Source organism: Schistocerca piceifrons, chromosome 1, assembly GCF_021461385.2.
Source record: "Schistocerca piceifrons isolate TAMUIC-IGC-003096 chromosome 1, iqSchPice1.1, whole genome shotgun sequence".
In the NCBI taxonomy this organism is placed as follows: Eukaryota; Metazoa; Arthropoda; class Insecta; order Orthoptera; family Acrididae; genus Schistocerca; species Schistocerca piceifrons.
Window position 1 is genome coordinate 1,161,530,287 of NC_060138.1, and position 12,861 is coordinate 1,161,543,147.

Genomic DNA, 12,861 nt, shown 5'->3' on the forward strand with positions numbered 1-12,861 from the left:
CACTATTTAGTTTTCAAAAAACTCTTCCCCTACGGCCACTAAAAACAGTTTCCTTTGATATAAAATCATCTCGCCAATACCCTCTTTCAGTTTCAAATTTCACATCTGCGAGAGGGGCTTAATCCCGCACTATTGTTGTTGTTGTTGTTGTTGTTGGCTCTTCCGGCCAAGTCCTTCTTTATTTACACTCGTAGTTCACTGTCACCCAGCCCCGGATCTACGATATTTACGTACCTGGGCAAAAACATGATAGTGGCGCCCCCCTGCCCCTAACCGCCACCACAGTCCCACTCGAGCTTTTGAGATAGGACGTAGAAAATTTAAAAAAAAAAAATAGATTTTTCAAAAATGTTCATTTTGTAGCACACATCTTTCTGAAGAGGTTGATATATAAAACATATACGTTCGAGGAAATGTAAGATGCGTTATTTGGTCTTACATGTGCCAAAGTGCAGTGCCACGCCTCTTCACACAGCAAAAACTACCGCACGTTACTGTACTTTGATTTGTGGAATTCAAAAGTATATTTTGTAATGGAAGCCATCAAACCTGTATTCAGGACAGTGGAAATTAAAATGCCCTGTGGTGCCTCTTCTGCTCCTAGTCCACCGATTTGACATCCCAACCCCCTTACAAAAAACCTCAGTACTTCAGAAAATTTGCACCCTTTATTGCCTACTAACTAATAACTTTCTCTTTTGTGTGACACACAATGAAATATAGGAAAAGCCAGTAAAGATAAGAAACAAGCAATACCGTACGCATTTCTTCAATCCTTAGGTCCCAGCATTTCCTTTTTTTCTCCCTCTCTCTGATCTTCCTACAACTTTACACTGTGTGCCTTCCTTTGTGCAAAAGAATCTATTACCGTACCTAATCAAGGTTCGTCAAAAGTTGTGCTACATGAAAAATCAAAATGTCACTGTCTAATACTAAATAGCTGTTAATACAAATAGTACCCCGGCCTGGTGTGGTTTCTCGATTTGATTGTGTCTGTTTTGTCACTGTCTGCTAGGTAAAATGAAACAGGCATTGCTAGTATTACAGTTATTAGCTGCCCCCCAAACTTTCTTCGAGTTACTACTCTCTCCAATGCAAAGTTATTTGTAGGTGCCATGGCTGATGTTCCACTATTTTATCCCTTTTCTGGTAAAGAACTTCTGTATACTACTTAATTCCATTTATTGCTGTGATCCAGACTTAAAGACTGAGGAGCATATCAATGTTTCAATGTTTGACACCAGTACAGCTGTTTTGTAGATTAAATTTACATTAATTAAATACAGTTAGGATTAGTAGTACTTTAGACAAATATATTAACATAATCGGCTTCTTTTTCTTCTGTTACCTACATCTCCTATCATCCACTGAATAAATATTAACACATTACTCAATCACATTACTGTTGCCATTAACACTACCAATATCTGAGACCCTTACACAGATTTGTGCTGCCAGTAACAACAGCAAACAATCTGAAAACAAACTGAATAATTCTAATGTAACCACTTACATTAGGAGTTTTATGTAGCATGTCAGTACTGAGCTGGATTTCTCCTACTCAACCGAGCGAGGTGGCGCAGTGGTTAGCACACTGGACTCGCATTCGGGAGGACGACGGTTCAATCCCGTCTCCGGCCATCCTGATTTAGGTTTTCCGTGATTTCCCTAAATCGTTTCAGGCAAATGCCGGGATGGTTCCTTTGAAAGGGCACGGCCGATTTCCTTCCCAATCCTTCCCTAACCCGAGCTTGCGCTCCGTCTCTAATGACCTCGTTGTCGACGAGACGTTAAACACTAACCACCACCACCATCTCCTACTCAAATTTTCTTCTGCTCTGTTCTAGCAATCCCTGTGCTCGGAAATGGCAGAGGAGCTGCGGTTTGCAGTCCGTTGCCACGGGTCACGGCAACGTCCAGCCTTGAAGCGCTCCTGTACGCGGTGTTCTCCAGGGACAACGTACGTTCCTGCCGCTCTGGAGATGCCACACATCAACGGGGTGAGGATTGTAGTAGCAGTTCAACACTGTTGCCTGAACAATAGCAACCTACATTTCCATTTCTTTTATGCATCATCAATTTTGTGACTGTTCTGATGCGATCTGCCACAATTTCCTCTCCTATGCCAATTTCTACATCTCAGAGTAGCACTTGCACCTAATGTCCTCAATATTTGCTGGATGAATTTCAGTCTCTGTCTTCCCCTATGGTTTTGCCCTCTGTAGCTGCCTCAAGTGCTACACAGGTTATTCCTATTGTTCTGTACCATCATCTTCTTACTGTTTTCCATGAAGTTTTGCTGAAGTAAGAACAGTCTCACCTTTGTTTTTCGCTCCCTTTTTCCTTTCTTCATTTCCCTTCTCCTCTCATTCCTCAGTTTTGGCGTTTGTGGTTCCTCTTTTTCTTCTTCCTCCCTGTGTGCTCCTGAAGGCCGCCCAAGTGTCTGATGCGTAACAGGTGACTGGGCAATGCATAATTCCCAGCCTCGGGTCGACATGTAGGGTTGGCACTTATCCCCTGGTACAGGCCAGGCCCAGGGAGGGGTGACTGCCTGAGCTGCAACCTTCACAAATTGCCGATTTGTCCCTCTGTCAGATGTGCGGGAAGTGTGACCTGAGGTGTGAACAGTCACCTAAGGCTGGTGCGCCCCTTGTGAAGGGAGGCTCCAGTTGGAAGGAACATACCACTGGAGATGCTGGCAATCATGGGGGATTTTCTCGCAATGAGTCAATCATCTTCCCAATCAATGATTTTGAAATGTAAACATAATGAGGCTAATGATTTAGAGATCCTTCCCACTGCACCACAGTTCCTCGTGGTCTGCTGTGCTTCAGTCTGGAACCGCACGACCACTACAGTCACAGGTTAGAGCCCTGCCTTAGGCATGGAAGTGTGATGTCCTTAGGTTAGTTGGGTTTAAGTAGTTCTATGTTGTAGGGGACTTGATGACCTCAGATGTTAAGTCCCATAGTGCTCAGAGCCATTTGAACCATTTGAACCTCGTGGTCTCACGTACTGAAGATGGTCATTCCTTCGCCACGGTAAATCCGTTTATTATCCAGAAAGTTGTAGATGCAAGTGCCATCCCTGTGAAATCCTGCTCTTGTTTATGGAATGGCACTTTGCTTTTGCAGACTGCTTCTGATTCTCAAGCACAACTACCGCTTGCTGCCTCACTACTCTACGGCTACCCTGTTCATGTTGAGACCCAGAGAACTTTGAATTCGTCCCTTGGTGTAATTTACACCAGGCTGCCCAATGGTCTAACTGAGGCCGAAATCCACTATTACCTCTCTGATCAGGGTGTCATTGCCATCCATCATGTAATGAAAAGGTAGATTCCTCCTGAGTGCCCACCCGCACTCTCTTTCTCACCTTTGATAAAGTGGTGCTACCGTCCAAGATCTAAGCAGGCTATGAAATTATCGCAGTCTGGCCATACATGCCAAACCCAATGCACTGCTACCAGTGTCATCATTTCAACCACACTAGAACATCTAGTCTTGTAAACACCCAGCCAATTGTGTAACTGTGATAGGGATGCACATGAGGGCGATTGTCCTCCTCCTCATCCCCACTGTATCAACTGCAATGGCAGCCATGCCGCCTCCGCCCGGGATTGTCCTGCGGATCTTGATGAGCAGGCTAAAGGAAAAAGTGCCTTACCCAGTAACTCGCAAGTTAGTGGCTAATCGCAAACCCTGTGTTCTCCTGTCTGGCACCTGTAGTTCTGTTCTTGCTACCCTCGCTCTATGAAAGACATGGCCATGCAGACATGTGACCTCAAATTCAGCTCTGAGGTTGTGAAATCACCCAGTGTCGAGTACCATCACCAAACCCCTGTCCTGCTGAGCAACAAACCATCGGACTCTCACCTCAAGGGACGAAGCCACCAGGTACATAACCAGTCAGCAGGAAAGGACAGAAGGAGTACTCCCGTGAAGACTTCCTCCAGCCAAACAACACCCAATTCTTCCTCTAAATGGAAAGGCTCAAAGAAATCCACCAAAGGCAAACAGTCTTCTGCCAACTCAAAGATCCTCTTCGATGGTGTTGCCATGTGGTACCTTATCCCAGCCTCTGTCTTGCCGGTGTGCAGCACCAACTGTTTTTCAGCATTGGACTCCACAGACCGACCACACAAGCAAGCTAATGCTTCTGTGGACCCCATGAAGCAAGATCCTCCTGCTTCTGTGCCCTGTAGTAGCGACTCTACGCCTGTTGTCACTCGGTGGCCGCTGAGTTGACACCCCTACATCTCTTCCTCCTCATGACTGTCCTCCAATGGAATGTTCATGGCCTTCGGTCCCACAAAGAGGATTTACGGCTGCTTTTAGCACCGCAGCACCCCCTTGTACTATGCCTCCAGGAAATGAAATTGTGCCCTCATGACCGCTTTGAGCTTTCACGTAACTTATTGATTCGTTTTGACCTTCCTCCTGAGGTCAGCATTCCATCTAATAGAGGTGTCGTGCTGCTTATATGAGATGACATTCATAAACAAACCATCTTCCTGTCCACCCATCATCAAGCTGTTGCAGCTCACCTTTTCCTTCCCTGCCTGACTTTTTCCCTTTGTACCATTTATGTACCTCTGTCATTCAATGTCACCAGGGCAGATTTTTTTTCAGCTTATTGGGCGGCTACCTCTCCCCCATTTTTGCTACTCGGTGACTTTACTGCACATCATCCCCCTTGGGGTTCTCCCAGGACCTGTCCATGAGGTACCCTCTTGGCTGACCTTCTTAACCAAGAGGAAAACTCTTCTGCCTTAACACTGGAGCATCCATTTTTCTTTCCGATTCCTCGCACACCTATTCCCATTTGGTCCTGTCCTTTTGCACAGCCCAGCTTGCCCATCATCTTGAGTGGTCCATTCTTACTGACACCTACTTGAGCGACCATTTCCCGTGTGCTCTCCATTTGTGGACTCCTCCCCCATCCATGTGCATGTCCAAATGGCAGCTTACTAAGGCTGACTGGCAGCTTTAGTCCTCCCTGGCGACCTTCAAAGAAGGAACTTTCCCCAAATGTGATGACCAGGTGGACTATCTCATCAACATTATCCTTACTGCTGCAGAACATTTCCTTCCTCGCACTTCCTCTTTACCATGTCATATTCCAGTCCCTTGGTGGACTGAGGTGTGCAGCTATGAAATTTGCACATTGAGCTCTCCATGTTTTTAACCATCATCCTAAGATGGCAAATTGCATTCATTATAAACAGGTGAATGCAAAGTGTCATCGCATTCTTCGGGATAGCGAACCAGCTAGCTGGATTTCATTCACTAGTTCTTTTAACAGTTCCACCCCTTCCTCTGTGATGTGGCGTGACCTATGATGGATCTCTGGTACCAAGATCCATTGCCCCATTTCTGGCCTCACAGTAGCAGATGATGTTATCGTGAACCCTATTGCTATCTCCAACACTGTGGGCCACCATTTTCCGGAAGTTTCGAGCTCTTCCCACTATCACCCTGCCTTCCTCCATCGGAGACAAGCGGGGGAGGCTGGGGCAATGCCCTTCTCTTCTCTTCTCTGAATCGTGAGTGCTACAATGCCGCCTTTACTATGAGGGAGCTTGATCATTCTCTCAGTTCATCCTGATCCTCCACCCCAGGGCCAGACACCATCCACATTCAGATGTTGCAGCACCTTTCTCTTGCGGGCAAGCACTTTCTGCTTAACACATACAGCCGCATCTGGGCAGAGGACACATTTCCCATCCACTGGTGTGAAGCCACCATCTTACTCGTACCTTCCTTCCAGCTACCACCCCATCTCTCTTACCAGCTGCGTTTGCAAGGTGTTGGAATGTATGATTCATGCCTGGCTAGTATGGTGGCTTGAGTCTTGTAATTTACTGATGAATGCACAGTGTGGATTTTGAGCACAGTGTTCCGCAGTTGACCATCTTGTTACTTTGTCCACCCATGTCATGAATGGTTTTCTGCAGAAATCCCAGACTGTGGCCATGTTTTGGAGAAGGCCTATGACACCTGCTGTAGAACTGATATCCTCCGTACTCCTTACATGTTGGGCTTCCGTGGGCATCTGCCCTGTTTCCTTCCAGCATTTTTATAAGATCGAATTTCCAAGGTGCATCTGGGTTCTGTGTTGTCAGACAGCTTTATCCAGAAAAACGGTGTGCCTCAGGGTTCCGTCCTGAGTGTCATCCTTTTTGCTATCACCATTAACTCTATCATGGCCTGCCTCCCACCGGGCATCTCTGGCTCCCTTTTTGTTGACGATTTTGCCATCTATTGCAGTTCTCCATAGACCTGTCTCACTGAGAGGCGTCTTCAGCGGTGTCTTGATCGTCGTCTTTACTCCTGGAGCATCGACAACAACTTTCACTTTTCCACTGACAAAACCATCTGTATAAATTTCTGGTGATGCAAGTGGTTTCTTCCATCATCTTTATATCTTGGGCCTGTTGCCCTTCCATTTGTTGGAACTACGAAATTCCTGGGGCTCATGCTCGATAGGAAACACTCTTGGTCCTCCCATGTGTCTTACCTGGCAGCCCGCTGTACGCTGTTCCTCAATGTCCTATGTGTCCTCAATGGTACTTCCTGGGGTGCTGATCGAACCACCCTCCTTCATTTGTAACTGTCCCATGTCTGTCTGAAACTCGATTATGGGTGCTTTGTTTATGCATCTGTATACCCATCCCTCTTATGCTGTCTCAACATTATCCACCATCATGGCATCCATTTGGCCACAGGCGCCTTTCACACCAGCCTGGTTGAGAGTCTGTATGCTGAACTACCCCCGTCCTACCACTGTGACTTTCTCCTCATCAGGTATGCATGCCGTTTGTTTGCCATGAGTGACCACCCACCCTATGCCTCCTTCTTTGACGATTCCTTTGCTTGTCAGTATGGGCCTCATCCTCCTTCTGTGTTACATCCTGGAGTCCACTTTCGGCACTTGCTATAGTGGCTTAACTTCACACTACCTGCACCTTTTCTGGTGGGTGTGATCCCTTCACCACCTTGGCTTCGTGAAGCAGCCCATTTTAATTGTGGCCTTCATTCACTTCCTAAGGACACTGCGCCAGCCTCAGTCTATCACCTTCAGTTTCACGACCTTCACATGGAATTTGCAATAGTACCTTTGTATACACTGATGGCTCTTGAACTGACCGTGGGGTTGGGTGTGCCTTCATCATTGGCACCAATGTCTTTCAATATCAGCTTCCGGCACACTCGTCAGTATTTGTAGCTGAGCTCTTCACTTTGTATCAGGCCACAGAGTACGTCTGACAACACAGCCTTTTCAATTGTGTCCTCTGCTCAGACTCACTCAGTGCCCTTCAAAGTCTATGTGTGCTGTACACCGCCCATCCCTTAGTGCAGCGGGTCCAGGAAAACTATCAACTGCTCACTCTTGGTGGAGCCAGTGTGATGTTTTTGTGGGTTTCTGGTCATGTCAGTCTGCCAGGAAACGAGGCTGCTGATGCTGCTGCCGAAGCTGCAATCCTCGTACCTCAGCCCATGAGTACGTATATTCCCTCTGATGATCTCTGTGTTGCCGTCTGTCAGAAGGTGGTGTCCCTTTGGCATGGCCAATGGTCCTCCCTTCACGGGAATAAGCTTATTAGGCCTCTCCCAGTGGCTTGGATGACCTCCTCTAGGCCCTCCTGCCGGAACGAGGTTATTTTAACTGAGTTGCATATTGGGCACTGATTTTTGAGCCATCATCATTTGCTAAGTGGCGCTACATCACCTCTTTGTACACATTGCAGTCAAGTTTTAACTGTCTGCCACTTCCTGCTAGAATGTCAATTTTTTAACCTTTAACATTCTCATTTGGGTTTGCTGTCTGAGTTATCCGCTTTAACAAATGACACGTGGGCTGTCGACCACGTCTTACTTTTTATCTACCAAAGCAATATGGTGAAGGCCGTTTAATTTTTAGTTTTTGGACCTCCGTTTCTGTATGGTGTCTTTTTTAGTCCTTTTTCCACGTGCCTGTTTTTAGCTGTCCTCTGTTATGTCAATTCGGACTGATGTATAGTTGTTTTTTTAACTCCGCTCTGTCTTCGTGTTCTATAGTTTTGACTTGGGTGCATATGACCCCAGATGTTTTTGCATCCTAAAGCAAAACAAAACCAAAACCAATTATAAAATATCATTATTTAATACATGCAAATGTAATAAATTTTTATTTCATGAGGTGCTGCTGGTTACATTCATCCTTTATATTAGACTGAGAATTCACTATCCTATATAATTTTAAATAGATAAAATTTATTCTGTTAGGTCTGATAATTTCTGACTGGTGCAGAGTTTTAGATGATGCTGGTGCAGTATTCATCAACACATATGATTTCTGTTCACATAAATCTGGAGCTTTGTCCACAAAATTTTTCTATGCTTACCTGTTACTTACTGTGCATGGTCTCCTTCCAAATACTCTCCTCCACAATTGATACACCACTCCCAATGCTGTTTCCACTTCTAGAAGCAGTCTTGGTGTTCCTCTTGGTGGATCACATGAAGCGCCATCAGCAAATTTTCTTCTATCTCCTCTGTTGTTAAACATCTTCATTTGGTCAATGGGGTTTTCAACTATGGAAATAAAAGAAGTCCACAGGGGCCAAGTCTGGAGAGTATGGAGGATGAGACACCACAGTATTCTTTTTTTTTTTTTTTTTTTTTTTTTTTTTTTTTTTTTTTTTTTTTTTTTTTCAATAGACACGCACCAGGTGGATGAATGTGCAGGTGCATCATCGTGATGCAAGAGCCATGAATTGTCTTACCACATTTCAGGCTGTTTCCTTCTCACATTTTCTTGCAGGCATCGCAACACCTCCTGATAGTACCATCAATTAACAGTTTCTCCCTGTGGCATAAATTCATAATGAACTAATCCTTCAAAGCCAAAGAAAACTATGAGCATGGCTTTGACATGTGACCTGACCTGACAAGTTTGTTTCAGTCTTGGAGAAACTTTCCCAACCCATTGTGAAGACTGAACCTTGGTCCCAACATCATAACCATAGACCCACATCTCATCACCAGTTATGGTTCTCTTAAGGAACATCTTGTTCTCGTTTGCACAGTCCAAAAACTCGTCACAGACTGCGAGGCAAAGGTCTTTCTGGTCTTCACTCATGAGCTGTGGGATGAACTTAGTAGCAACACAGTGCATTCCAAGATGCTGTGTTAGGATTTCATGACACGAGACACACACAATTTCATTGACATTCCCGACAGGAGCGTCGTCAGTGGACATCGAAGGTTGTCCTGAACAAGGATCATTAACCTCTGCCTGGCCATTTTTAAAGCATGTGAACCATTTTTAACACCAAGTATGGTTTAAGCACTTCTCACCATAGGCTTCCTACATCACTTGGTATGTCTCTGTAAAGGTTTTCTTGAATTTCAAGCAGAATTTGCTTTGCTCCTCTAATCCTGCCATCTCAAAATTCACAAACTGTATGACACAATGTTCTACTTGATACAGCACTGAACAATAAGTAAGACATACAACAATAAAACTTCTGGCAGTTACACGTTAAACACAGGTGTGTGTAGGGATGCTAACCACATTTCACCCCAACACACCTTTAGCGTGACATTATGAATGTCCCAGAATTTTTTAAACAGGCCTCGCATGAACTACAAGTATATGAAGAATGACATGGGCAACATAAAATTAGTACAAGAAAATTTGTCACTAAAACATTTGAGGCACTGTAATTATTATTTTTGTCTTAGCATTGTTGATGTATGGTAGTTTAGCCTCCAGTTTGTTTCCTGATGAACTAATAATTAAATGCAGATGAAAAGTCAGTACTTATCAGGACAAAGTGGAGAAATATTTGATGGTGGCACAAAAAAGTGAGAATTTCCAAATCTCTTGGAACTTTTTGCTAACACAGACCCTAAGCCAGGGCTGTTGAGTGAAACTGATTAAACACTCATCTCGCATAACTGGAAACTCTCCCCTTAATGTTGCATTCAGAATAACTTCTCTATTCTCATGTGCCTTTCAAGTATATTCTCCATCTTCCAGTCCTTCTTACATTGTCTCTTGATAAGACAAAACGTGAAATTTATCATGTTTTTTACACTCTCTCTTGCTGTGTGTCTATCAGGCACAAGTTTTATCCACTGTTTTTATTTTAAAGAAAGCTGTTGCCAGTAACCACATTATGCATATTTATCTTTTTTAAATTTCCTTTACTTTACGTCTGTGGTCACAAACTTTTTGTTAACAGATTACCCATTTTGGTCTATAATGACCATCTTCAGATCTGAAGCAAAATATGGGAAAACATAAATACAATAGCAGATCGTCTACAGCTTAAAACAATAAAATAGACCATAATGAAAAGTACTACTGACATATATATACATTTGTGCACTTTAAGTGTGAAGAGGCATACCTGTTTTATAAAAACAATGTCCTAATGTATTGAAGCCATAGTGGCATTGTCAAACGATAAATGCAAAATCAGCACCAGCATCATCAAATATTTATAAATAACAGCATATGCACGAGTCTTCATGTCAGCATCACTACTGTCAAAAAAAACTGTCTTACAGTAGCCACAAGATGTTTGTGTTGTAAGTTCACCAGATGTCACTATTGTAGGCATACACAAGTCTTTTGTTTTATAGTTTTCATATTATTCTGTGCACTATGGAAGCCGCTTATTACTTATGTCATTATCTATAACATTGGCACTTGAGCATATGTCAATTACTGTCTCTTAACTCTTCCTCTTTTTAACAATCTAATTTTTGTCATGTTCTATTTCATCGCATTTTATTACTGTAATGCCTCTTATACCTTATAAGCCCATTACAGACTTTACTGATTGTATCCTCCCTTTATTTTACATTGTTCAATTAATCACTGAAGATTGTGTATGCCTACAATAGCGATATCTGGTGAACTTATTACACACACACATCTGAAGATAGTCATTATAGACCAAAACCGGTAAACTGTTGACTAAAAGTTTGTGACCGTAGATGTAAAGTAAAGGAAATTTATTCTATAGTCAGGTCACTGTTCTATTTGCGACAGTGTCACAGCTTGTTTATCTTTTTTATCTTTTCAGGAGACAGGGATCCTGCCTATGATTGAAATGAAGAAACCATCCCTGAGTTATGATCCTGATACCTAGCAGAATGTTCAGAGTGGATCACATCTCACAGACACTTTGTGATACCACTCAAGGGATTAAAAACAAAGAAGCTGCTGTGATAATAAGTGAAAATGTACAGTTCCCTGCTCATTGTGGCACATTTTTGACATGAACTGAGTTCAATTCAGAGAAGTGTCAGGTGTGTTTTCTGACTGAAGACTTATAAGAACAATAGTGCAGTGAAAAATTGAGTACAGACTACAATAAATGGGTTGAAAGTCCCATGGCCTAAGGTACTGTCTTTCGTGAAATACAAATAAAGTACTGTCATGATGTGCAGAAAACTTCCCATCACTTCCAATGGCAAATGTCATCCTCACAAAGGCAGAAAAACTATTTTTAATATTATAATTCTGTGGTACCTACAACTCAAGCTCTGGGACTTAGAGTGAATTAAGAATTTTTATTTTTAAAAATGAAATTAAAAGTACTTAATTTCAGTGTCACTTGTGCCAAGAGTAATTAAAATGTGTCTAATAAAACTACAAATTTTGTCACAAAATGTTTCATATTAAAAGTTCATTACATCTCAAGAATTTGAAGTGAATTTCATTATTTCCTCTCTTGAATATCGTGGAATAACATTTGGAAGATATTTTGTTGTTAATAAAAAGATATGTTTTTTCCCATTACACATATTTATCTACGTACACCATTTGTTTGTATATAGTAATGCAGCATGTTTTATTCCCAATGATCTCAGAATGAAATGGGCTCCATATATTCCCAATAATTTTTAACATAATACTGTGTTCTTAACTGGACGATATTGTTAATCTGATAAAATGTCAAAGTATTATTTAGACATAACAGTGAGTTCATATAGCTATCACATGCAAGCATTGGATCACTTTACATATCTGTAACATTACAACAAAAATAATGCAAGCCCTTAAACAAGATTTGCCTGAAGCATATAAAAACTTGATATCAAAAAAGTAGTAATCAAGGAACACAAGCTGCTACCTGCTAATGGCACATAGCAACAAAGGGAACATATTATATAACTGGATACGTAAAAAAAACTACTCACCATGTGTGGCAGAAGAACACACACCCTAAATGGTTTAACTTATGCAAGTGTTTGGAGCCAGTGGCTCCTTCTTCCAGCAGAAGATTTGAAGGTGAAGGAAGAAGGGTGAAGGAAAAAGCCTAGAGAAGTTTAGGAAAAGGGGTACAGTTCAGAAAAGTCACACACAACCCCAGGTTAGGGGAGATTTACTGGATGGGATGAGAAGGAAAGACTGTACTGGATGAGACTTGGAAACCTGAGAGCTTAAAGGTGGAAGACATGGTAATATGCAAGACAGAGATTACTACTAAAACATTGTGCATGAGTTAATAAGAGTGAAAAGCTAAGTGCATTGTATGTAACAGATGCTGGATGGGGGCATGGCAAAAAACATACAGATCAGAAGATGAAAGATGTAGAAAACTAAAATTGAGTGAAGGAAGGAGTAGTTACTGTGAAGAAGTGCAGAAGGAATTAATGTAAATTGAGGCCAGTTGGTTGGCAAGAAACAAGGCCATGTTGTAGCGTTAGTTCCCACCTGCAGAGAAACTGGTGTCTAGGGGAAAAACCCAGATGGTGCATGTGGTGAAACAGGCTGTCATGTTGTACAGCAAACTATGCAACAGGATATTGTGTGTTGCTGTAAAATGCCCTCTGCGTATGCCTATTCATCCTGACTGAT

General features: G+C 42.6%; 1 protein-coding gene across 1 annotated transcript in view; it reads left to right on the top strand.

Annotated features, from left to right (window-relative positions):
- The window catches only part of LOC124778806 (glutamate receptor ionotropic, kainate 2), a 1,316,354-nt gene extending 1,304,719 nt beyond the window's left edge, over window positions 1-11,635 (top strand). The window contains exons 17-18 of the mRNA XM_047253669.1: window positions 1,848-2,000; window positions 11,081-11,635. Coding sequence (XP_047109625.1) covers window positions 1,848-2,000; window positions 11,081-11,146 — 219 coding nt within the window. The 3' untranslated portion in view covers window positions 11,147-11,635. The remainder of the gene's footprint in view (window positions 1-1,847; window positions 2,001-11,080) is intronic.
- Window positions 11,636-12,861: the final 1,226 nt, after the last annotated feature.